We start from the raw sequence: 27786 nt of genomic DNA on the forward strand, positions 1-27786 counted from the left end.
TTTTATTTTTTCAAACATGGTAACTTGTAAAGGAAGACAGTTATGTTCATTAGATTTCACTGTTCCCAGTTTTATCTTAATGAAAAGCAATATTTCTCACCTGTTGTGCTTAACTTGCTATGTGATTTTTAGGGTTTTTTTTTTTGCTAAGCAATTTTTGAAAATTCTTGTTATAAAGGATCCTTGACTTAGTATTTCTCTTGATTTAGCAGTTTCTCCCTCGGCCGACTTCCTTGGGAGACAGTAGGAATTCACTAACCAAATTTACACAGATGAAGGATCAGCAACCCTCTGGGGCAACTTGAAGTTACAGCTTAAGTTTTATGTGCCCATATATTTAAGAGAGGCTGGTTTTTAAACACTGGAAAAGCACATTATGCCCCTGTCCTCCTAGGCTACTGTTACGATACTAGTATGTTAATTTGAGAATTTGCGGCTACATTTATATCTAAAGTTGAAGGACAATTTGATTGTTATAAGTTCACAGATGTAAGCCAAGCCAGAAGTTTGCTTGTTTTATAAGAAGTTTGCCTGAAACATGTATCTTTACAATTGAAGTAAAGTTGCCAGTGCTCACTATTTAGCTCTGATACTATGTTTTCATTTTTTTTTTTTTAATCCAGTGTTGATTTGGACTCCACCGGCTTTTGCTTCTTGACTTCTCTTTTTCTTTTCTGTAATTTATCCACATTTCTGCTTGAATTTTTTAGGTAGGTTGATAAGATGTATTAAAGGTTGCATAGCTAAGAACAGTTCTGTTCTCATTCACTGTTATTCATTAATCTCAAAAAGTAAATTCTGAAAGCTGTTTAATTTCTATTTCCAAATTATATGAGGAAGCCTCACTTAAATTCTGCTTATTGACACTTCCACTTAGTACTTTGATTTGCCTTTTGTTTAGTAATGAATACATTCCTGTTTTTAAGGTGTGTTTTTCAAGCAGTTTCACTTAGTTAGAAAAACAAAACGGATACTCATTCATTGTAAACAGCTATTGGGATTTCATTTTCTGAATGTAGTTAACCCCCACCCTCTCCCAAGGACAATTGGGATGTTTGCTGATAGAAAAATTCAAAACAGGAGTATGTATATACTGTCATGAATTAGTCACTGAATTTCAGCTTCTCAGTATCTATATAAGGAATTAATAAAATTTGCTTACTGACAACATAAATCCAAGGCTGTAACATGTCTTGTTAAATCAATGTGAATTAAATAATTTTTAGTCCCTGGGAAATGTAGTCTCTAATATATGATTGTTTGGGGAGGTACTGGAATTGAAACCAGGGACTGAGCTATATATGTCCCCGGTCCTCATTTTTTTTATTTTTTAGTTTGAGGTGGAGCCTTGTTAACATGCTGAGGCTGACCTTGAATTTGCAATCCAGCTACCTCCACTTCCCAAGTCATTGGGATTACAGGCATGTGCCCACCAAGCCTGACTACAATTGACTATCCAAGTAACTATACATATATCATGAAGGAATGCTGCCTTGGATTGGATGGTCTGCATTCCAGTCTCAGCCCCACTGCTTAATACAGTGATATTAGGTGATATATTTGATTTTGTGTCTTCATTTGGTTCCATGTAAAGTCAGTTTTTAAATCTGCCCTCCAAATTCCTCTGTACTCACATCAGTAAAGATAGTTACCCACATCCAGGATTTTAAAGTTTACAGAATCACCTGGAAAGCTTTTTTAAAGACAAGTTCTCTGCTTTTAAATAAATGCTTTAAACTGTATAACTATCACCACCACTTGAACTGGGAATCAATCGCAGGTGTTAGTGCTGAGCTGTGCTCCCAGCCCCTTTTTAATTTTGGCACAGGTTCTTGCTAAGTTGCCCAGGCTGGCCTCAAACTTTGAATTCTGCATCCCAAGTAGCTGTCTAAATTGAATATTTCTTTTAAAATAGAGCAAAAGAAAAAAAGGCAATTTTACAAGTGTTGGAGTATTTAAGTTGCTCATTGAGCAGATTAAGTGGGTTTTTATCTTGCAGCTGCTTTTTTTACAGAAGGCTCAGAATTGCTATAGTGGTCTTCCAGTAGACAGCAGATATTATATGTTATCCCATATGCTAGAGAGTTCGCTCTCTTTGTCACCACCTCATTCAACAACTGAGAAAGGTTCACAATATCAGGCCTAATGTAGGTTAAAGTTGAGATCAGAGGACTGCTTATTTTAGAGATTTACTTGGGAGTTAAAATTTCTTTGAATTTGGACCTAGAACATAAAAGAAGATCAAAACAAAATGAAATTTTAAAGTGTGATGGTATGGAAACTTGGATAGTTGTTCTTGGTGGAAAGAGTGATGCTCATGGATTGGAAGGCAATATAACTGCTATGTGTAGAATGGAAAGCTTTGCACACCATTAAAGTATTCAGAATACATTCTAGACTTCTGGTATTTTGAACAAAACTTAAAAATGTAACTGGTATTTTAAAACTATTGAGTCTGGAAGACTGCAAGGAAAAGAGCTTTCAGGTTGAATATATCTGGGTAGCAATCCCAACTACCATCTACCAGTTTGGTAATCTTGAGAAAACTACCTCTGAACCCTATTTTGAAGGTTTTTTTTTTTTTTAATTTCAAAATTGTGTTTAGTTTTCTTTATCAACAGAAAAGGAGTAGGTTATTTTAACCAACTTAATATGTTCATTACCATGGTCTATGTACACAAACATTCTCTACCCTTTCCTCACGGGTGTAATAGGGTTGAATATTCAGTATGATAATCAAATCCCCTCTACATCCATCCTGGGAATCAATTCCAGGCCTTGTGTAGGCTTGGCACTACCACTGAGCTATATCACCAGACCTAAAAGATTTTAAAGAAGACTGAAAATCTCCAAAATGAGAAAAGAATTAAGCCCTACCTTTACAGAATCACGTTATTTCTGGTCATGTTGATATGCAAGTAAGTAAAATAAGGAACTAGTTTAAAAAATAAGGTTTTCAAATATGAAAAAAACTGTCCAAGCTTGAGAGAAGGGAAGTAAACTCAAAGACTTCATTCAATGTTATATGTTGGTCAAAGCAAAATCTGCTTTTTCCTCACGTGGGCTACATTTTACATATATTTCTCAAAAACTAAAGGAGCAGCTTGGTTTTAGCAAACCCTGATACTATTGTTAGAAGACACCTGCAATTAATTTATAGTTGTGCCATCCTGAAAGATTCTGTGGATATAGCCTAAAACAAGTGTCAATGAAATTTAGTGGATGAACCCACAGTAATTAAAAAAAAAAATGTCAAAAATTGTCCGCCAGCTTAAAGGGACTTGAAATATTCTAACAGTTCTTCCCAGAAATAGAAATGTTTGAAAAGTAGCCAGGTACACCTATAATCCCAGCAGTTTGGGAGGCTGAGGCAGGAGTAAGGTGAGTTCAAAGCCAGCCTCAGCAAGAGCATGGCTCTAAGCAACCCAGACCCTGTCCTTAAAATACAAAATTGGGCTGGGGATGTGGTAGAGTGGTAGAGTGCCCCTGCGTTCAATCCTGGTACCAAAAGAAAAGGAACCTCAGCATAACTCAAGTGAAGTGACCAAAGTTCTCTGAAAAATTTATGCTGTAGATTCATTCTCTTACCAGATCTAGCTTTTGTTCTGCCAGCTGATTTAGGCTTAGCCAGTTCTAGGTGTGGTAGGCAGAACTGTCAAATCATATTATGCATTAATTACAGAGAAAGCAGCCAAAGTCTTATGACTCTACCTTAAATAAATAATTCAACAACTTGGAGTTCAGGACCCTCTCATGATGGAACATCAAGGCACTTACCTCCTGGTAGACCTCAAGGCTCCTAGAATCTAAGGTTAGCATTGCTGCCAAAGTAAACAGTCTGAGCATCTCTTTTGACTTAGTTTCCCCACTTGTAGACTCCTTTACAAGAATTAATAATCTCTACTCACCAAGACAAGATAAATGTTTTTAAATTTATTGTATACTTATGAAATTAAAATTGAGAGGCCAAAAATCAAAGGAAATACATAAAACAATAGATTCCTGGACAATCAAAACCATAAACACTGGAATAGATTGTTATTTAGGAAACCTTTCTTATACACATGAATAAGCATGCCTGAAACTGCTAATAGGTACCTAGAATTTGCTGTTGGTAACACTGTAGGATCTGGTTAAGTTGGGGTAGACAATTTCCAAGAAGAAAACAAAGGTCCTTAACCATCATTCCCCACAATTAAGCAATAACCGCATCTACATTGGCCTGGGGAGAAAATCTTGTGTTCTCAGTGATTTCTCTTCAAGAAGGAGTGCTTCAGGAGCTGGAGAGCTGAAGGTCGCTCATGCTGGTCCCTAAGAAGGGAAAACACATTAGAAGCAGCACCCAGTAATGTGCCAGTAAGATGCACTTCACCCAGTGCAGTCTTTGAAGATAGAAGTACAGCCACCAACTGTTCAACAGACTTGGGCTGAGTTCGGACTCCTGTTTTCAGCTGTGTAATCTTAAATGACTCAGATTTTCCTCATCAGTGAAGTGGAGTTAATAATAATACCTGAGTTAATAATAATACCTTAAATAACAGATCTGGGTTTTAAATGGTTGACCTGTAGTAGTTCAAACCAAAAAAGCCCCTCTTTTCTATTGTTCAGTTTCTTTGGGGTATGATTTACACACAGTTAAAAGTCACACTTTCATGGGTATAGTGCAATGCGTACTTTAAATTAGCATTGGAATCCAGAACTGAAAAATAATTTTGAAAGGAGACACTTAGACACTTTTTTTTAGAAAGTAGACACAAAGTACATTTTGGTGATAAATTGCAATAATACCATGTTGGGCATTTTTTTTAACTTTATATTTATGTGGTGCTGAGGATTGAACCTAGGTCTTCACATGTGCTAAGAAGCACTTTACCACTGAGCTACAACCCCAGCCCCCACTTTGGGCATTCTTAAATGAACATAAAGTAAAAGGAAACGATTGCTGAGTACTATTGTGATTTAGGGTTTTTTTCTTCAAGAAATTAAAAGCTTTTGGAAATGTTCCTGCTCAATAAGCAAATTGGCACACTACTGAAATAGTCAATCATTAGCTGCAATGAGCTATACCAAAGGCATTCTTTTGCTAGCTTTTGATAGTCTGAAAGCAAAATGACCACCACATCATTTTTCAGGTGAAGATAGAAATAAACTATTTTTAGGTGTTTTTCTGTATATCATTTCAAAATAAAAATCACCATAAGAGGCCCTTTCTCCTGCCTTCAAAATAGAAATCACTCCTCAAAAATCTTTCCCTTTCCATCTAACTGCTATCCTCTTTTATCCCAGATGTTCCTAACATATCCAAGCTTAGTGAGTTCCCCTCTGCAACATTTGTTTTCCCCTAAATACTTAGGCATTTGGCCCCCTGTCCTGTAGTATTTATCCTCTTGATATTAAACAGATTTAATGAGCTCATCCTTCTTGTCTCTGCAGCATTTGAAATACTCAACTATTCCCTCCTACCGGAAACTGTCTCCTTTTAGACTTAGAAGGAACTGTGCTTTTGATTCCCCACCTCAGGCAACTCCACTCCTTACCTCCTTCCCTTTGTCCCCTCCTTTCTCCAGTTACACACCAGACTTGACGCTGTGCTTATTCTGTTAGTTTCCTCTGTGAGCACTTCCAAAAATATTTTCCTCTTGGCTACAGCTGTCAACACTTAATCATTTTTTTTTAATGTTGTTTGGTGCTGGGGGTTAAACCAAGGGACTTAAACATGCTGAGCACACACTCTATCCCTAAGTGATGTCCCAGCTACTGCAATGTTTTAAATTTTTAAATGCTAAAAGCAGTACCCTCATCCAATTTATTTTCTACCACTTTCCCAGGCCCACTTCTGTCCTGTTCAAGCCTTGCTCCTGGTCTGTACCGGATCACCTCTCTTCTTGAGTCTTTAAGACTGTCTCATCCTTTACATGCACACCTCTAAGGAAAATCCTTATAGGAATCAGGTGAGATGCTAGAGTCTTCAGGGGTTTTGCCATAGAATTTCAGGAGGTAATTATATGTATGTTATGATGCTAATTAGATGCGTTAGTGTTCTCCCTAATGGTTAGTAAACATGGGGTCTTAACTGTGTTCCCCATACACAATTTATACACACCATTTCACTTCACAACTCTGTTAATTTATTATTAGTGGTATGAGTTGTGTATTTGCTTAGTTTATGAACCAGTGTTTCAAAAGGAGAGCCATAAAAGATTACACTTCCTTTAAAGTGCTTTGTGTATGTATTGTGTATGTAAACACAATGACAAACTGAAAGAAAATGAGGTTTCTAGCTTTGAGTCAATAATAGGTCATTGTTAAACTCACACAAAGCAACTAGAGTAATTGTAAAAGGAAAGACCAATCTCCACATCTAGCTCTGTTCCCTATGATATTCCCAGCACCATTGTGTGTGTGTGTGTGTGTGTGTGTGTGTGTGTGTGTGTGTTCTGTGCCTGGGGCTCTGTCCACAAAACCTACACTGGGATACATGAGTCTGCATCTAGCAGTGCCAGAACTACCCCCTAGGGTATACGTTCTTGCTCTGGCCCATGTGCTCATCCTAAAATTCAACCAGGATAGGCTGATAAATATGTGCTGGGAAAGGGAGATGGGCACATTTCTTGGCAGACAGATTGCCCCCTATACCCAGAGACAACAATGACAGTCACCCAATATGGTCATTGTTAGGTGCAGGACAGGCTGAGTTAAGTTGTCTGCAAGGCAGGCTAAACAAACATTAGCTACAGGATAATCCACTCACTCAAATCCCCCTCTGTCTGGTCCTTTATCACCTGTTTGTGTCAAGGCTGAACACTCAACCCCACTCAAGGCTGAATACTCGACCCCCACCAGTCTGGTGCAATAGAAACCCACATCTGACCCCAGCCCAATCTGCCTGGCAAAATATGACACTCCTATATGATCCAATCACTGTACGCCAACAAGGCAGCTTGCAGACCCAGAGACCCCATCAGATTTTGGCTATAAAAACTCCTTCCTGCCAGGCCCCTCTCTCCTGCTCTTACTCTCTGTCTCCCTCTCTTGATCTCTCTTCCTTCTCTTGCTCTCCCTCTCTTGCTTTTTTTTTTTTTTTTTTTTTTTGCCCTGCTGCAATAAAGATCTCTTGGTCACTCCAAGTGTTGTGGTCACTTTCCTTTCAGTCATGATTACTTTCAGCACAAAATCATTCCCTGTTTAATTTCATAAATGAAACCGTTTTTAATGGGTCAGAAATTATAAGGCCAGTGTCAGTTGCATGGAATCTCTGGGTATTTTCTCTCTCTCTCTCTCTCTTCCTACTTTCATTTTCTTACCTGGTCAGGCACATGCGAACAAAATCTGATGCATTTTCTGAGAAGTGGTCTGGTAAAGGAGGCATCAGCCCTCGGTGGGCTCCAATGTAAAACATGGCTGCCATCCTGTCCATGGAAGCCAGTGGAGGCTTCCCTGTAGCCATCTCAAACACAGTGCAACCAATGCTCCAAATGTCTGATTTCCTTCCATAGCCAGACTCATTGATGACTTCTGGGGCCATCCAATATGGAGTCCCATGCATGGACTTAAGCATGTCACTGTGAGTGCCATTTAAACCTGCCCAAGCCAAACGCTTAGCACAGCCAAAATCGATCAGCTTTATGATTCCAGTTGGCATGAGCATAACATTATTTCCTTTAATATCTCGATGGACCACACAGTTCTCATGGAGATAAGCAACACCTTGCAGAATTTGTTTTGTATATTTACAGAACACCATCTCAGGCAATGGTCCAAAACGGTTTATAATACTAGAAATTGAGCCACCAGGAACAAACTCCATGAAAATGCTTACAATGTTCTCTTCCAAGCAAGTCCCCAAATAAGCCACAATGTTGACATGTTTCAGTGCTTTAAGTAAATCTACTTCTTCCTGCAGTTTCCGGTATTCTTTTTCAGTAGCCAATTTATCAGAGGTATCCAAGGTCACCTGTTTTACAGCTATTAGCTGCCCTTGGCTAGTGAGACCACAGTATACCTAAAAGCAAACCAATACTTGATTATTAAATTTAAATGACATAAAGGCATGTTTACAAAATGCCTCATGTGACATTTGACTTTCCCATCTCCTCCAAAAGCTTGTGTTCTTCTAAGTTGCTACATCTCCACCTAAATATAGAGTATTTAAGCAAATTCTGTTTCAGTTGAGCCAAGAGAAGGATGAGCAAGAAGCATGACAATGGACATCATAATGACTAGGATTGACTAGAATCCTGTCTTCACCATTCTCCAGCCATGTAACTTTGAGTAAGTTGTTATGGTGTAATTTTTGGGGGGGGGGTGCTGGGGATTGAACCTAGGGCCTTGTGCATGCAAGGCAAGCATTCTAACAACTGAGCTATATTTCCAGCCCCTGAGTAAGTTGTATGATCTTTCTGACTTCATTTTTTTGGTCACCTGTAAAACTGAAGTAAAATTACTTACCTCAAAGATGTCTATGATGATTATATCCTATGGTGGTTTAGTAAAACTATTCAATGAATAGACATAATTGGGTTAGGTCAGATCTAAAGCTCCCTGGAGAGGACACAGGACTTGGCAGTCACCCTCATGATGTGATATCAGGGAGTTTTGTGTCTTTCTACCTTCTCACTGATTCCTGAAATGTCCCCAGTTAGAGACTCTGCAGGTCTTATTTGGGGGTCAGTCTTTGTAAATACTATCTAGACCACTAAGATTTTAAATTTTATAAAAATGTTGTAAATTTTTATAAAATTTACAAACCACAAGGAACACCTTTTAGTTTTTCCACCCAGCAATGAGTTCTGCCAACTTCTAGTAGCGTCTGGAACTAATGAAGGAAGACATTTCTTTCCCCTGGGCTTGAATGTGGAATAATGAAAAGCTAGAAATTAAATGGCCACTGTACCACCACATGGAGCCTGGTGGACAGAGAGACAGTGACCAGGTCCTGATTATATGGTTTGACCCCTGAAATCACCAGTGACAAGAGCCAGACCAACCCCTTACCTTACAGATACATAAAGCAATAAATGTCCTTTTCCTCAAGCATGTTTGGGTTGGTTTTTTGTTACTTCCAACTGAAAGTGTTTGAATTTGAAGTAAGAGTGTGAGCAGGAGGACTTGGGGAAGATGGTTAGAGAAGAGAGGGGCGGAGGAGGGACAGGGAGTTCTGATTTCTAGTTTTTATGGTAACTTACTGTGCCGTAGGCTCCCTTGCCAAGGATCTCACCCTTAGTCCACAGGATAGGTTCTTCATGCTTTAAACTATTTTCAGAAAATGTCTTCTTTTCATTTGAGTTGAGAAATTTCTCTTCCCTGTCATATATCCCGAACCCATTTCTATACCTCTGGAAAGTGAGACAAAAAGACACCATTGACTCTGAGTGTTGGGATAGAGAGAAGGGGTGCAGAGTACCGAGGAGTCTTCCTTTCAAACGCACCTGACTATAGCTCTTCTCATTGCTCATGGGTAACCTCTAGACACAGATTTCACAAAACTAACCACAAAGAATATCTTATTTCTATGCTTCAGGCTTACTAACTATACACATCTCCACACATTTTGTCTCATAGACTTTGTAGAAGGAGGTCTTATATAATTTGTAAACATACAAACATGCATATATAGCACATATACACATACACATATGTACTGAGAGACACACCTGCAGCGACTATAAATCCTTCCCTCTCCTCTGCCTGCCTTTGAGTCTCTGTCAAGTAATAGTGGTTGACTCCCTTGATACAGCAAACTCTGAATAAATAGCCTTTTTGTGTTCTTTATTTATTTCCAGTATGCACACATACACTCAAGCACATATATATGTACACAAACATACACTAATATACACACATATGCAAACATACACTAATATAAACACAAATTTACACACAAACACCTATCATTAGTTTCTGTCTCTTTCACACACATACGCGTGCATATGCAGGCAGCCTCAACAGGAATTCAAGTGTCCAAGACCAGCCATAAGAAGCTGAAGACCCACAATCCTGAAGACCCTACCACTCAAAAGAGGATCTCTAGGCCAGATGCACTGGTACTATTGGAAGCCTGTTAGGCCCCAGACAGACCGAATCAACATCCACATTTTAACAGGATTCCCAAGAAATGACGTTCATTCACAGTAAACCTTGAGAGCTTCTGCCCCTGAAGTCAGGAGACAAGCATCCCTCTGAAGAACTTAAGACCCCTTTTCCACTGGGCTGATTGGGACCAAAAATGCTTCTTTTTCATCTCTTCTGGGGTTGGAACCAGCCTGATCCCACCATATACCAGCTGCATGATTTTCTAAACCTCAGTTTCTTCAATATGGGGATGCATTGTTACCTACAATACTTATAGAGCTATTATGAAGCATAAAAATGAGAATACAATGTGCCTGACTTTCATGTAGTAACTTCTTAATAAACCTAGCTATGGTATTTACATTGTTTGTTCCTCTGCTCAGCTTTTTAACATAAATATACCTGACATTTCCTGAAGAGTGTATCTGCCAATCTGCATCTGAAATACCATTACTATTTTCAATGTCTTGTAAGGGGCTGATATAGTGTAGATACAGTGTAGATACCTGTCTTAGTGTTCAGTAAAAAGCATTTTAACTTAATCTACTGTTTCTGTCTTTAAAGCCAAAACAAATAAGACCTGACTATCTGTTGATATTCTGTTCTCCTCCCCTCCATCGTTAACTTCCATGCTGAGTAAATGTTTAATTTCTTTTTCAGTATTTTAGCTATGCCTCCTTGAGAGCAATAGCTGAGTATTAGATACCACTATCTCCATAGTTCTTAGCCCAGTGCCAGAAATATAGTAGGCATCAGTGATAAATGAATGAACAATCTGAAAGCAAGTACTCAGGTGCAGGGACTCTTCATGTGAATGAAACAGTGAGCTGCTTCACTGGTACTGATTATTTATTGAATAAAATATTTCTTGAGTAAAATACAGACATTATTTAAATAAATAGTTTGTCTATGTTAACTTATCCCAAGTGACTTCATTGTAGTGACAAGCTCAATTCTAGAAACAAGGAATATTGGCCTGGGGGGGTGAGACCTTGACTCTAGCCTTGCAACCAAACAATGAGACCTTGAAGAAACTATTTAGATGTCTTGGGTTTATGACTCCTCTCTTGAAAATAAAGGGTTTGAACCAGATTGTCTCTGAGGTTTCTTCCCACCCTGGTGAATCTTTAATTATACCAACCTGTATTCTGACATTTGTTGTCTCTCTGCCCAGTTCTTCCGTAGTATTTCCTTTCCTACTGAGGACAAGATTTAGGTTCTCAGGATCAGTTTCATTTGCCATCATTTGGGAAGAGGTATTGTCTTTTTCATCAAGAGCTAACAGTTCTGCAGCCAGACAACCTAATAGTTCATCTGTCAATTCTTCTTTCTTTACTGAGTCCAGAATTTCTTGGGAAATTGAATTTGCATCATTTGAAGTTGTTCCAAGTGTTTGATATGTGATTGACTTATTTGCTAAACTATCATAATCCAAAGAATGTGCCCAGTGTTGATATGTTTGGGAAGATGCATTTTCTTGTTCCTCTTGGAAAGAGAAACCCCCAAGTGTTTTGGGGTTATCCAAAACACTATCAAACTCAAGATAATTTGTTAACATTTGGCTGGAATCTATTTTATGAAGAGGTGCATTATTATTATTTTCTTCAAATGCATACTTGTTAGAACTCTTCTCACTGGGCAAGACCCAGCTGTTTTCTGAAGGGACAAATGGGATCTGGTGATGTAACTCTTCAAGTTCTTGCAGGTCTCTAAGACTTGTGGCAAGGATTTGATTATTGGAAATGTCACCTTCATCCGTAGACTCTTCCATAGATATTTCTTCAACTATAGATATATCTAGGGCAGGAAGAAACTCATTTTGCTCAGGGACCTGCTCAGGAGTTTGGTCCAAGTTCATAGTCTGAACTTCATCTTTGGAAGATAGAAAGACATTTCCTGAAGAGTGTATCTGCCAATCTGCATCTGAAATACCATTACTATTTTCAATGTCGTGTAAGTGGCTACCTATAGCCTTGCAGCCCTTTTCCTTAGAAATTGAACTTTTATGCTTTTGTTTAAGGCCAAGTGAAGGCTTTGGAGGTTTAATATGTGGTCTTTTCTGAGAAAGTCTTGCTCTGCTATTGCTGTTCCTCTCACTGTGTGAAGATCGACATTTATTGGAGATACATCTGCCTGATGGAACTGAACATATCTCATGGTAATACTTGTTTTCATGCCGTTCAGCCTCTCGCAAGTGACTATAAACAGGGGTCCCAAACATTTCATAGATTCCAGGTCCATTAGCAGTTGAATTGATTTCCTTGAACATGTCACTATATTTAAGATCTAGGTAATGTAGTCTTGGTTCTGTTGGTTGAACAGAGAGAGGAACACATGGCTTTTTTATTCCTGGATTTTTACATATGCAAGGAAATGACTGCTTTTTAGTTTTCTGAGTCCAATAGCTGGATTGCTTCTTTTCTAATGGTGGCATTCTCCTTTGAAACTTGGATGATTGCTGAGGGCCAGAGTCAACAAACTCCAATGCAGGGAAAATCTGAGTTTTTATGCTAGTTTTATGCATATTAGGCTTAATAGAAGCTTGAATGGAAATCATGAAATTGTGAGGTGTCCTGTTGTTTATCTTGGTCTTTGAATCCAACTTACTTCTATGGGTCTTCATCTTACGTTTGTCATTTTCTTGGTGTGCAAGAACATTGAAGCTATTGTTACGAATAGAGCTCTTCCTTTTTTGGAGGCTTGGCTTGGTTATCGCTGTTTCCTCGGGGACTCCATCTCCAGGGAAAGTGATGTGTATAAGAGGCACCAGCCCATTCATCTCTGGTTTCATTGCTTCTGCCACTGATATTTTTACATTTGTCCCCATGTCATTATGACCTTCTGGAAGCTTTCCAAAGGGGCCATCGGAGACTACACTGGACAAGCTTTGAAGTGCTGTAAACTCTTCTAAAATATCTCTTGGTCTCATTGTTTCACCCTTATATACTGAAGAGCTTTTTGAATCAATTTTGTTATGTCTAACTTCTTCATCCTCATTTGGTGTTATTTCTGAATGCTGAGCTTCTTGGAGCTTGCTTGGAACAGTACATATAGTTTCTGCATTTTGTTCAGATTTACTGGCTGCTGAATCCTCTTTCTTTCTTGATGAAAAATCTTGAGGGTTCTCTTCTGCTTTTCTCATTTCAGGACCATGACATTCAATATCCTTTTCCCTATCTGTAGAAAGTTTGCCTTCCTTAATATTCTCAAAGGACACCAAAGATTTCCCTTTTTCAAAGAGAGATATTTCCATGTTGTCCCATCCTTCTCTTTCCTTGGATTTCCAATTCACCTCCACCTCCAGGTGTTGTCTGTGATGATCAGACTTCCGAAAAGAGCACATGTTTCTTGACCAAATGGAGCTATCAGAAAACCTGAGAGTCTGATCCACCAACCTTTTCAGCGGGGCTTCCTGCTGCTGGTTTGCTGGACTAAACTCATCAGATGAACTGACCGATGCTGGGAGTTTAGGTATGAAGGGCGTAAGGCTTGAAATATTTCTTTCTCTCTCTTTTGGGAACTTGTAACTTTGGGGGAGAGTGAGGACACCAGATCTCATGGGCAAGAGTGACAGTGGAGGCAGAGGGAACTAAAAGAAAAGAGGAAAAAAAATAATGAATGTAGAAACATAAATAAATATTATGTTAACTTGTTTAAAGACTTGTGTAGAGATTCTAATACTCTTTTAAGGAAGGCCTTTAAAGTACAAACATATCTATCCTAGAGATCACAATTTTAAAAACTAAAACTTCAGGCCAGAAGTGTGCCAGAGGATATACTTAGAATGTGTAAGGACTGTGTTCTATCCCTAGCATCAAAGCCAGCAAAACCAGAACACTAAAATCTCATTTCCAAAGCTTTTATTTTTAGATCTAAAGTAAGAAAATACTTTTTAAAAAAACAAAATTAAAGACTCACGGTTACGCATTTTAAAGGAAAGCTATTCAATAATGTAAAATGTTAAGTCTTAAAACATTTTCTGTTCTCTTCTTACTTTCTATAAGAATTAAGATTTTTTTTTTAATTTCACGGAGAATAGCCAGAAATTGAGGCTGCATCTATTTTAACAATGATCATTTTATTATTAACTAGATCAAAGTTTGTATATGGAACACAAATAGTCAATCTTTTTTTGCAGAGTTTTTTTTTTCTTTTTTTATGAGGGTGGTTTGTAAATGTGCTACGCTTCATACTTGAATGTTAGCAACCTGGGCAACTTTTTGTTCCTTTTGCCATTTTCAGACTAAGTTAGTTTTTATTATTACCAACCTCTAGAGGTCAGTGTAACACTTGTCTGTAGTCATGAAGCTATAGACTATTCAGTGCTTCTTGCTGTGATCTTCTCCCATGTATACAGATTCTACATCTAATTGTATAAGGATATTTATAGGCATAGATCATGTGTGGAACCTGAGAGTATGAATTTAATTTTCATTCTATTACCACCTATGTGTAGGAAGGAAGGGAAAGGAACATGATTAGAGACTTTGGCATTAGGAGGAGGTGAGATGCAGTGTGGTCCTAGTTTTTTTTTTTTAATATTTATTCTTAAATTTTAGGTGGACACAATATCTTTATTTTACATTTACAAGGTGCTGAGGATTGAATCCAGTGCCTTGTGCATGCTAGGTGAGCACTCTACCTCTGAGCCACAACCCCGGCCCCGTGGTCCCAGTTTTATTGTCTGGATTTTTTTTTTGTTTGTTTGTGTCTCAAAATTAACTTAGGAAATACAGGCAGATTTTCCCAGTGCTTAAATATCTTCCTAGTAACATCCACTCAATTTATAGGCAAACAAGATCCTTTTTAAGACACTAAGCAATATTGATATATAAGTATTTTCTGAAAAGCTCATTGGATACAGAAGGGTGAGGGAGCTTGAGAATTGAAATATCTTTTCAAAAGCTTTACTTATGAATTAGAACATCTTTCTACCACTGAAAAAAAGAATTACCTAGTTCCTACATAAGTTAAATTACTTCAAATGAAAATGTGAATAAGAAATACTCTTGGGGGCTGGGGATGTGGCTCAAGCGGTAGTGCGCTCGCCTGGCATGCGTGCGGCCCGGGTTTGATCCTCAGCACCACATACAAACAAAGATGTTGTGTCCGCCGAAAACTAAAAAATAAATATTAAAAATTCTCTCTCTCTCTCTCTCTCTCTCTCTCTCTCTCTCTCTCTCTCTCTCTCTCTCAAAAAAGAGGAGAATGCTGAATGTTTCATTTTCAAAAAAAAAAAAGAAATATTCTTGGGGCTGGGGTTGTGGCTCAGCGGTAGAGTGCATGCGTAAGGCACTGGGTTCCATTCTCAGCACCACATACAAATAAATAAAATAAAGGTCCATCAACAGCCAAAAAATATTTTAAGAAAGAAATATTCTTGTCACATAAGAGATCTTTCACTCTACAGTATATCCTTTGTATCGTTTTAACTTTGTACTATGTTTCAAATTTTATGTTTTCATAAAAATAAGTTACATATTTCTGAAAAAAAATATTCTTGCCTCATTTTGTTGAGGACAGGAAACAGCTTGGAAAAGCAATGTATAAGGAAGGAGATAATTTTCTCAGGAATGATTTGTCAATCTATAATTTATAAGAGTTCTTATTTTTCCAAGCTATAATTGCTGACTTTGATTCTGAATTGTTTGATAGTTTGTCCCTAACAACCAAAGTTCTTTGCTTTTTAATTAAGTCAAAAATGCTAAAACTAATCTTACCTCGATTCTTCGGCTACTGTATTTCATATCAGAGGTAGAAAACTCTGCAAGAAGGAAAAATATAAATGGATATTCTTAGTAATAGAGTATGCACTGTAGTAAGCCAGAGTTTGGGGGTGGAGTAATTTAGACCCTAAATTCTGAGAAAAGTGTTAGAAATTAAGAGCTTTTCCCTGAGTAATCCACATGGAATGACTATACAGAACTTTAGACAACTGCCACCAGGAGGAGTTATTTTATACAGTTGTTCACCCTTGTCCTCAGTTTCACTTTCCCCAGTTTCAGTTCTCTCTGGTCAACAGAGGTCTGAGAACATTAAATGGAAAATTCTGGAAATAAAAAATTCATAAGCATTAAATTGTATGCCATTCTGAGTAATGTGATGAGATCTCACAGGGTCATACTCTGTCCTGCGCAGGACAGCATCCGTGCAGTATATACTTCCCACCCATTAGTCACTTCCCAGCCATCTCAGTCATCAGGTACACTGTCACAGTTCTTGTGTTCAAGTAACCCTGATGTAGTAGCCCAATGTGCTGTAACAACACCTACATCATATCACCTCATTTCATCTCATCACATAAGCACTGTATCATGTCACACCATCACAGGAAGAAGTGTGAGCACAGTGCAATCAGATATGGAGAGAGAGACCATATTCACATAATTTTTATTACACTATATTGCTATTATTGTTCTATATTACTATTAGTTATGGTTACTCTCTTACTGTGCCTCTTTTATAAATTAAACTTTATCATAGGTATGTATGTATACGAAGAAACAGTATACATACTGTTTCAAGTATCTACTGGGAGACTTGGAATGGATTCCCCCATAGATAAGGGATAACTACCATATATATATATATATATATATATATATATATATATATATTCTGACTGAAATGCAATATCTCTGGATCAGAGATAAGACCATTTATTACTCACAGTGCATCAAAATACCAGTTCCCAGCATCCAAATTCGTAACAGGGTGAAGTGATAAGAGGCATATGTTTACCAGATGTTTATGTATTGGGGGGTGCAACCACAGGAAGGAACCCTGAAATGCAACTCCAGTAGTATTACAAAGTGGTTGACATATTGGCCTGACCAAGACTTTTACTCTGAAATGTAAGGAAATGTCTTTAGAACAAGGAGTAAGGTATTTTCCTAGGTTGGGCAATCTTCTGGAGGAACCTGGTGGAGGCAGGGCCTATCCTCTGTCTAAAAATTACACTAAACCCTTGCTCTCCCTACCCCAAGTTTGGCCACTCAATATTTGGCTTTTAATCAACAGCAAGTGATACAAAAGCCAGGGCAAGTGAATTTATTCTGTCTAGTGGTCATGTCTATTGGCAGTGGTGACAGTGTCCAGTGTCCAGCAGGGGGCAGCAGTTCCTGTGGCGTGGCCTTAGCTGTGGCTTCAATTGCCTAACCTCCCTTAGTTTCTGCACATTTTATAAGCTTGGTTCTCCAAATATTTTGTAATTCTTGACAGGCTTAAAAGACTTTCAACAATCTCCTTTTCTTCTTAAACTTAACCATGTTGATTTCATTTGCTTGCAGTCAAGAGTCCTGATTGATATGGATTACACAAATGGGATAAAGGAACACTTGTCTTTGCATTTGGCAAAGAAGGGAGTAGAGATGGGTAATGGTGAAAATTCAAGGTTTTCTTTTCCCCCTCCAGTTTGTGCCTACACCAACTAACCCTCCTTTTCTTTGAATTCATCTTCATTCTGAGACTAAATATGCTTCTTATTTTTTCCCATCACTACTAAAGTAGAAGCTGAACTCTGTACAAAGTTGGCACAGTGCTAAAGCACACTGGCTTCAGAGATAGGCAGCCCAAGTCTGAACCCAGCCTCTGTAGCTCACTAACAAGGAGTCCTGGACACACACTTATGTCTTTCAGTCTCAGTTTCCTTATTCCTAAAATATAGGATTTTAATAATATTAGAGGATATTTGTGCCTTGCAATCATAGGTACACAATAAATGATTATTGTACAAGATGCATTTTGAAAATACACAGTTATGTGCTAGGTATGATGTGAGGTGCTTGGAGGTACAATGATTGTTGCCTTTGTAATTTGACAGGCACATAAACAAATAGTGACAATTCAGCATGATGGGTGCTGCATTGCTGGTAAGATCAGGACCCTATGCGAGTTCAAAGGAATGGCTACTCTTCTGTTCATAGAGGGGCTCAGAAGTTTTTCCAGAGGAAGTGATATCTAAGGTCAGACCTAAAAGATGGCATAATATTCCAACAGAAAGAACAGTATTTGTTCTGGGAATGGAAGGTATTTTGTAGTACCAATGTTTATCATATGCTGAGGAAAAGTGGCAAGGTATGAGGCTAAAGAGTGGCTGCTCAAATGGGGAGCTAACTTTGTAGATTTCAAGGAAAAAGATTCTGAATCTACTTTGTGGTCCAGACTTGATGTTCATACCTTTAAACACAGCGTTTCAAATCACTGCTTCAACATGTGTTAAATGAAAAATGCTAGACCCCAAAGAGTACAAGTTATATAATTCAACCTATATGAAGAACCTAAAATGGTCAAATTTATATTGAGACAGTAAACAGAGTGGTGATTACCAAGGGTTTTGAGGAGTGTGGTGGAAAGGAGCTAATTTTTAGTGGGCACAGAGTTGCAGTTTTACAAGATGAAGGTATTCTGGGGGTAAATCATGGTGGTGTTTGCACAACAATGTGAATGTACTTAATACCACTGAGCCATACACTTGAAAATATCTAAATGGCAAATTTTACATTATGTACATTTTACCACAATAATTTTTTAAAGTTAAAGCAACGCTCATTTAAAGTTTACTTAAACTGTTTCCTTTTCCCAAAATTCATATTTTTTTTCCTTCACTTGGAAAGATGCCTCATAGTTCCTCTGGAGTGCATTCTTCCTAATTTCAACAAGCCAATTAATGCAACTTGTTGGATGGTAATTATGTTCCTGGTGGTTTAGCTAAAGGGTTTAGGACAACAGTGGTAAGCAAACACCGACAACAACCTTTCCACATTGTGAGGAAAGGTTGGCATGAAAGCTTCTATATTTGTAACTAAGTTTGAGGCTCCATGTAATTGGAGGTTGTTCTTAGACTCTTACACTAACATGGGGATCCAGGAATGAGGCTAAATAGGATTCAAGTCAGTAAGGAACCTGGCAACTAGCAGATACAAACTCATATCCTTTTCATGGAAAGCATCCTCGGTGTAGACGCTCAAGATTTCCATAGGAAAAATGCCAATAAGATATGAGCTCACAATAAAGACTTTCAAGTATTCAAAAGAAAGAAAGAAAGAAAAGAAAAGAGCCAACAATAGTTCAAATCCATGGAAACTGGAAATAACAGATTTGGATCCTTCAGTAATTTCAGATTTGGGGATCACCAAATACAATACAGTTACAGTGTCTTAAATGTTTAAAGATACTAAAGATGAAAAAAAATTAAGATAAAAAATAAAGATGAAAAAAAGATGAAATCAAAATGAAACTCTCAAAAAATGAACAAAGCATATTTGAAGAAGAAACAAATGGAACTTTAAAAATTGAAATATAATTGTTAAACTAAAAATTAAATTAAAAAATGAATGAGTCTGCTGGGGGTGGTAGCACACATATTTGTAATCCCAGTGGCTTGGGAGACTGAGGGAGGAGGCTCATGAGTTCAAAGCTAGCCTCAAAACAACTTAGCTAGACCCTCTCTTAAATTAAAAAATATAAAAAGGGCTGGGGATGTGGCTCAGAGGTTAAGTGACCCTGGCTTCAATCCTCGGTACCAAAAAAAAAAAAAAAAGGATTACCATTTTATATCATGACTACCACAATGAGATGCTACTCTACATCTACCAGAGAGGCTAAAGTTAAAAAGACTGGCAACAGGGCTCGGGATGTGCCTCAAATGGTAGCACACTCACCTGGCATGCGTAAGGCACTGGGTTCCATCCTCAGCACCACGTAAGAATAAATAAATAAATATATTGTGTCCACCTAAAACTAAAAAATAATTTAAAAATAAAGACAGGCAACAAAAATGTTTGTGGGAATGTGAAGCAACTGATTGTTCACAAGGATATAAAATGGTACAACTACTTCAGAAACATATTGGCCATTTCTTTGTGTGTGCGTGGGGCAGCGGGTAATTGGGATTGAACTCAGGGGCACTCACCCACTGAGCCACACCCCAGCCCTATTTTGTATTCATTTAGAGACAGGGTATCCCTGAGTTGCTTAGCGCCTTCTTTTTCTGAGTTTGGCTTTGAACTCACATCCTCCTGTCTCAGAAGGCATGCACCACCACACCCAGATTGGCCATTTCTTAAACATATAGCTACCCTATCCCCTGGCAAATTCATAGTAGTATATATAACAATCTAGAAGAATCTCAAAAATGTCAAGTTAAATGAAAAAAGGATCACATAAAAGAATATGTGCTATGCAATTCCATTTATGTGGAAATTTTAGAACAGGCAAAACTTATCTGTGGTGGAAAAAGAAACAATATAATTGTCTTGGGGTAATGGCTTAGTATAGAATGGGAAGGAGCATGAGAGAACATTTTGGGATTCATGTTAATGCTCTATATCTTGCTAAGACTTTGGGTTTCACAGACAATATGAGCTTGTAAATACTCAATGAAAGTACATCAATGTACACTTCCAAATGAAAAAAAATCTTCAAACATATATGGAACTCTAATTAATAACAATCATCCTGACATTTTGGGGAAAAGTATACTGATATCTGCAATTTACTTTTAAATGCAACAAAATTAAGATGGATCAGATATATGATAAAGCAAAATAAAATGTTGAATGTGGAATCTAGGTAATGAATATACAAGTATTCAGTGTAAAAAAATTCAACTTGCTATATATTTGAAAAATATTATAAAATGTTGGAGAAAAAAATCAATGGATGGATTTAACAGCAGATTAGGTAATGCTGAAGATGATTAGTGAATTGGAAGACTTGTAAAAACAGAATTACCCAAAATGGAGTCCAGAGAAAATAGGAAATGGAAAATTTGAAATCCAGGATAGAAGATACAGAAGAGAGAAAAATAAGTACTAATATGTAATCTAAACTGGGGATTCATAACCAGACTGTGCATAATTTAGCAAAGATAGAACTATAAGATATAATTGGTCACGCTGTACCTATTTTTAAAGCATCTTTTAAAAGGCTGTTTAAACTTGCATTTTAGATCACTCTCAGCTATCTCCCCAGGTCACTTATAATTCTTCTCATGTACTAGGTGACCCTATATAATCTGCACCCACTTCATTACAGTTCAAATCTCCTTTCCTCATACTCACCCCCTCTCACTCTGTTCCAGCTACACTGTTCTACTTGTTCCCTGGAATATTTTCCCCTGAAACATAAACATAGCCCATTTCCTCTTCTTCTTCAACAATCTGTTCAAGTTATATTCTCAATGATATGGTCCCTCATTCACCCTATTTAAAAATGTCAAACTTCTTACTATGGTCTAAATGTCTGTGTTCCCCTCAAATTCTTAACTCCCAAAGTGACAGCATTAAGAGGTGGGCCTTGAGGACTGATTAGGTCATGAAGGGGAAGCCCTCAGGAGTGGGTTTTAGACTTTATGAAATAGGCCAAGTGAGCTTGTTTGCTCCTTTCATCATGAGCGGGCACAGCAAGAAGGTACCATCTATGAATCAGGAAATGAGACCCCACCAGACACCAAATTTTCTAACATCTTGATCTTGAACTTCCCAGTCTCTAGAACTGAGAATAATAAATTTGTCAGTTTAGAAGCTACCCAGACTACATTCCCCTTGCCCACTTCTTTTTATCCATAGCATTTACCATCATCTAATGTTCTATATATTTAACTTGTTTACTAGTTTATTGTCTACCCTACTCCTACCCACCCACCATAGGAATGTGAATTGCACAAGGACAGGGTTATTGTATCTTGTTCACTGCTATGTCTTCAGCATTTATAATAATTTCTGGGTATAATAAATAAATATTTATTGGTCAAAATAACAAAACAATCATGTGGAATTAAATGCTTAATTTACCTTCTAATTTTCTTTGCTGCCCCTTCAGAAAATGAGGAGCCTCTTCCCTGGTTATAGTCTTAGAGATGTCTGGTTCTAAGCAACGTCTGGGCAACAAAAAGTCCAAGTTCACATCACAGAGATCCTTGGAACTTTCTTCTTTCTTTGGAAGTAAAGACTCCATGGTCAGCATCTTTGTCCTGAGGTCCACCATCTCGATTTCATTTGGGAGAGAGACAGAATTTGCCTGTGCCCATTCTTGATGCACTGAGGTTATCTGACTAAAAGGGGAGACATAGTTTGATTTAGAATCCATTCACTGCTATAGTTTAGCTCTGGAGTATCTCCCAAGGGCTCATGTGTTAAAGGCTTAGTCACTAGCCTATGGTTCTACTGGGAGACGGTAGAATCTTTCGGAGGCTGGGCTTAGTGGGAAGAAGTTAGGCCACTGGGAGGGGACATGTTTATTTTTGCCTCCTAGCCAGCATGAGGTGAGTAGCCCTTTCTCCATGCATTCCCTGCCATGATGGACTACCTCACTACAGGCCCCAAAACAACAGAGCCAAAGTGACTATGGACTGAAAACTCTAAAGCTGTGAGCCAAGATATAGCTTCCTCCTTTTCAGTTGATTATCTCTGGTATTTGTCATTATGTCTCCCTGAACTCCCATTCTCAGGCCAGTCTGATCTTACTGGAAAGTTTGGAGAACTATTTCCAAATGTGGTGGCTGAGTAGAATGGCTGTATCCTGAGAGGACAAGGTCTCTCCACACTATGACCCACTCCCCAATTTCTCTAACCTTTGTACCTAGAACAAAAACCTGAACGAACTCAGTTCCAGTCCACTTCAGTTTTTCCTAGTCTTTATTTCCTGAAGCAGAGAAATCAGAGCCAGAGGGCAGGTGCAGGAGCTGTGCTTTCTATCTCCAAAAGCATTAACCAGATCAATGCTTCTCAAACTGTCTTTGGTAAAGGACCAATTTTTAAATTTTCCAATCCATTGTGGAATGATACTTTTGTAAAATATAGTAAAAATAAATTACTACAAAAATGAAAGAAAAATAAAAAACTTGCAGAAAATTATCCCCAATTTTTAAAAAATCATCTGATCAATGAATCTAAGATTTTATTGTCAAATTGCTAAATAACTTTTTAAAAAATTACCCTCAAGTTCTGTACGGATCTTATCATGAACTGGTCGTACATTTAAGACCCACATTTCGGATAGCATTTTTCTGAAGTGGGTTCAACAAACTATTGCCCTGGGGCCTGGTCTGACCTTCAGCCTGTTCTTATAGCTTTAATTGGATCACAGATACACACATTTTTAATATATTGTCTACAGCAGCCTTCAAGTAACAGTTGCAAAGTTGAATCATTGCCACAGAAATAATTGCCCACAAAGCCTGAAATATTTATTATTTGACCCCTGCCACATAATAGTTATTGTGACCTTTGCTTTAGAGCATTGTTTTGGATTGAATTACTGAAGATTGTAGGTTGCCACATAAATATCATCACTTCCTACTTAAATTCAAATCAAACACCTCAAAGGATATTTCTTACCTGCATTCTTTCGAATCTTCTTGGCTCATTTCTTGGGGATGATTGACATCTCTTGGAAAAGTCACAATAATCTCCACACCTATAGAGATGTACGATCAAAGAAAGTACTGAATTCCAGTGGTAATGGGAAGAACAGACTTTAACCAGGGTCTGAGGTTTAGCCATTTTTGTATCTTTCTTGTCCAGCATATGCTAGGTCTTAAACTAATGCTTACTTACAGAGCAAAAAATCGGAGCCAGGGTCAGTGGCACATACCTGTAATTCCAGGGACTCAGGAGGCTGAGACAGGAGGATCAAAAATGCCAGGCCATCCTGGGCAATTTAGCGAGAACTGTCTCAAAAACTAAAAAGGACTGGAAATGTAGTGCAGTAGTAAAGCACTCCAGGTTAAATCTTCAGTACCGAAAAAAGCAAAAAAAATCTATATAATAAAAATTTCCAGATGTAAAATACTGTTTTATGATGAACAGCACTATCTCCTGGGTGGAGAAAACATGGTTTTCAGTAAAGTGTAACCAATGACACCTACCTCCCAGGACTGCTGGGAGAATGAACTGAGAGAATTTATATAGCCCCAAAGCAACTTGCTTGTGTTTATAATTTTGTTCATCTCCCATTTAATTCCACAGAATGATTCTCAGTGTAACCCTTAAGTGGAAAGTTTCAACTTGTAGAATCAATGCTCATTGCAATATCATGTTTAGCAAATTTATGTAAAAAGACTAGTGTGGGGGAAAAATAGTGTGGATCACTCTAAAATTTTACCAGTACTTTAAGGTTTGTTCAATCATTCACTTTTTCCCATCTGACAGACTTGTTAAATATATGCCAAGCCCAAGGCTCTGAGATGAAGATAAAGAAATAAACAACATGGGTCTATGGCCCTAGTAGAGATGAGAAGAAAGCAAAGAATGCAGGGGGATAGCCAATGCCGTGGTACCAGAGTGAGGAGGGGCTTGTCTAGCGTTCAGTCCTTTGCACGTGTTTGTTTACTCCCTCTGCGCATGCCTGACAATCAACTGTTTTATAAGCTCCGGTGACTGAGGATGCTAGGGATGAAGTATCACAAGGAGAATAAGGGAAGGGAGTGAATCAGAAAGATCTGGGTCAACATGCCTCCTCTGCCACTTCCTGGAAAGTCGCTCATAGCTATCATCACCTCATTTAGCATATTTTTATTGTTTTTAAAGGACTTTTGATATTTTATCTAATGCATACGAACCACCATAGTGACATTTTTTTTTTTGTACTGAGGATAGAATAGAATCCAAGGGAGCTTTACCACTGAGCTTCATCCCCAGTCCTTTTCATTTTTATTTTTATTTATTTATTTTTTTTTTGAGACAGGGTCTCTCTAAATTGCTGTGGCTGGCATCGAACTTGTCATTCTCCTGCCTCAGTCTCCCAAAGTGCTGGGATTATAGGTGTTGGACCACCACACTCCACATGACAGCATATTTATTGTTCAGTTTCATACCTGTGACTTTTAATGAGACTAATGCAAAAAGAAAGTAAAATTTTCCAAAGGACAAAGTTTTACTTACAATCAGGCAGATGATAATGGTATTTACTGTCTTTGTCATCCAATATATTTTGTGGTATCATCAAAATGTATCTGGCTTTAAATTCCTTCATGTTTAATCAGACAGAACAACTTGACTATGTGTTTTCTAACATTATACAATAGCAAGAAATGCCTCCCTAAAAATGAAGGGTCTTTTTTTTTTTTTTTAACTTTTCAAAGATCCTTTTACCACACTAATGAAGGACTTGGAATTGTAGAGCTGGAAGGAATTTAGAGGTCATCTGATCCAAACCCTTCATTTTAGAGACAATGAAAATGATAACCATGAGTTGTATGGCATGCTGAAGGTCACTCTTCAACTTAAAAGGAAGATGGATGTCTTTCATAACAGTTTTGCAGTCATCCTCGAGTGTGAAAACCTAGCTGACATGTTAGAGTGAGAAAAACACACAGGATACATTCCAAATATCTAAACTGTCAATGTAAAGGATGTTCTGAGACAAAGGTTAGGCGCATTCAGTGCTTTACTGTGGAAGCTAGAAAACTGAGTAAGTTCATGTGAGCACATACTTTAAAATGTACTTATAAATCCAGAACATTTTCAAGCAAATTTAAGGTACTCAAAAAGTCCAATTGACTGATTTCCTATTAAAACCAAGGAACAAAGATACAATAAGCAAGTATAGGAAATATCTGACTTTTTAGAAATTGTTAAGAGAATGGCTGTTGTCCTAATTATTGGTCCAAAATGGGAGGAAAAATGTACTGACTCTGAAGTCTTTTAGAAACATATGAATATTCCTTTGGATCTGTTTCTTGAATATCATGAATGGCCAAGGAGCCATGAATAAGACCTCTGAACCTATCCAGTAGGTCAGGAAAGATGATGTTTTGTCATAGGTTAAAATAAAGCACTTGATTGTTTTATCATGGCCAAGCTCATTTTTCACATAAGGAAGTGTAAATTAACTTGCCAGAAAATGTTACCATAGAGAGAAATTAAAAGGCAACATTTCAACAAAGGCAGAAACACATTTGCTTCATAGAAAAAGAGAAAATGATGTTCATTAAAACTCAGAAAATGATCATTAACTTTTTGTTAAAGCCACTTTTATTAAAATAGAAACTTGCAATCTAACTCAGCCTAACTTATTCCAATGCAGAAAAATTATTGTCTCAAGAGAGGTCTTACTTCCATGTATGTTCTTTTTTTCTGTCTAAATTGATGCACATATCCATCTGGGTTATGAGTATTAAGGTTCGACATGCTTCCACATTCTTTCCATGTTTTGATAATTTCCCAATTTGTCAATCTCAACATAGATTATTTTAAAATTCTATCTTCCACATTCCTGTAAGTTCAGAAAGCTTACTTGAGAGACGAGGGCACATGGATTGCATGAAAATGACAATGTACAGGAAATCCTCTGTGCTAAGTGGGCATCGGTAGAGGGAGAAGAATCTTTGGTTAGTAGTAGGAGCATCTTTGGGGCTATGGCAGAGGCAGTCCGACTTGAGGCAATAGCCACCAGGCTTGAAATATAGTTATGGAAATTCTTCCTGATAGTCCAATCTAGAGTTTTCCTGTTATGGACTGTTTATGTCCTCCCAAAATTCATACGCTTGATCCCTTATCCACAGTGTGGCTGTATTTGGATATGGGGCCTCTGATGAAGAAACTAAGTTTGCATGAGGTCATAAGGATGGGGCCCTGATCCAATAGAATTAATGTCTATATAAGAAAAGATCCCAGAAAGCTCATTCCTTCCTACTCCTGCTTTCTCACTCTGTTAAAGGCTCCTAAGACCTGGAGATTGGGTGAGGAGCATTATTATATCATGCACATTTGTGCCATGCTTAATTCTTTTTTTTTCTTCTTTTAATCTAATGTTAGTGAAATTTGTCTTATGTAAAAGGATATTTCAGGGAAATATTTTAAGAAATCTATTTAGAGTCTCTTTAACACAGTGTCCCATTGAAATTTTAATTTTTGAAGAATTTATGAATCACTATATCAAGAATCAGATTGGAATGACAATGAAGCCTTTATTGAGCCACTACATTAAAAGTATATATTGCTTTACTGCCTTCAATGCCAGTATTACATAAATGCATGTATCGGAAATTTCACAAAAATTACATGGCAACTCTTGTAGCTAAGAAAGTTATTCTGAGGTGTACATTTGTCTTGCCTTTTTTAAATTTATAAACCTGCCCTAAAAGGAGATGCATATCTGGGAAACTGAACTGTTTTTTTGCAGTTTAGCCTTCATGTACATAAAATATGCCATTAATTTTATTGGGGGAGAAATTCCATCCAAAAATGTTGCCTACAGCTATGAGTTAAGAGTGTCTGTACAGTGTGTACCTTTTATTTTCTAAAATCACAGATAGGGCATGTATATGAATTATAAATATATAAATACGATTTTGTATTAAAAGTTTTGTAGTTTATGGCAAAATCTGGTTCTGTGGTAGGCTAATAAGTACAGTTTCTGTGAAAGGAATGTTTGTGGCTCACGTCAGTGTGTGAATGCGTAGACAATTTGAAGTTTTTGATATATTTGTGATATTTATCTTCCTTGAGCACTGCAATTCTCATCCCACCCTCCACCCCAGGGAATTCAATGGGAATGTTTATTGTGACTTATCCTCTGTTGCATTTTAAAGTTATTTCCTGTAATTTATTTTCAGTACATAATTAAAAATTTGTTGTATATATATATATATATATATATATATTAAAAAGACCACATGAGAGAAAAGCAGGTTTCTGTAGACAAAAAAAGAGAGCCCCTTACCAGAAGCTGATCCCTGCCAGAACCCCAATCTCAGATTTCCCAGTTTCC

General features: G+C 37.6%; 1 protein-coding gene across 1 annotated transcript in view; it reads right to left on the reverse strand.

The window, feature by feature from the left end:
* Positions 1–3944: 3944 nt before the first annotated feature.
* Positions 3945–27786, reverse strand: part of Map3k19 (mitogen-activated protein kinase kinase kinase 19) — a 55588-nt gene continuing 31746 nt past the window's right edge. Inside the window, exons 8-14 of the mRNA XM_005315849.4 lie at positions 23412–23490; positions 21867–22126; positions 15792–15835; positions 11213–13660; positions 9186–9335; positions 7305–8002; positions 3945–4311 (exon numbers count right to left, since the gene is read on the reverse strand). Of these exons, the coding sequence (XP_005315906.2) occupies positions 4245–4311; positions 7305–8002; positions 9186–9335; positions 11213–13660; positions 15792–15835; positions 21867–22126; positions 23412–23490 (3746 nt within the window). The 3' untranslated portion in view covers positions 3945–4244. The remainder of the gene's footprint in view (positions 4312–7304; positions 8003–9185; positions 9336–11212; positions 13661–15791; positions 15836–21866; positions 22127–23411; positions 23491–27786) is intronic.

This window comes from Ictidomys tridecemlineatus, chromosome 7, assembly GCF_052094955.1.
Source record: "Ictidomys tridecemlineatus isolate mIctTri1 chromosome 7, mIctTri1.hap1, whole genome shotgun sequence".
NCBI classification, from domain to species: domain Eukaryota; kingdom Metazoa; phylum Chordata; class Mammalia; order Rodentia; family Sciuridae; genus Ictidomys; species Ictidomys tridecemlineatus.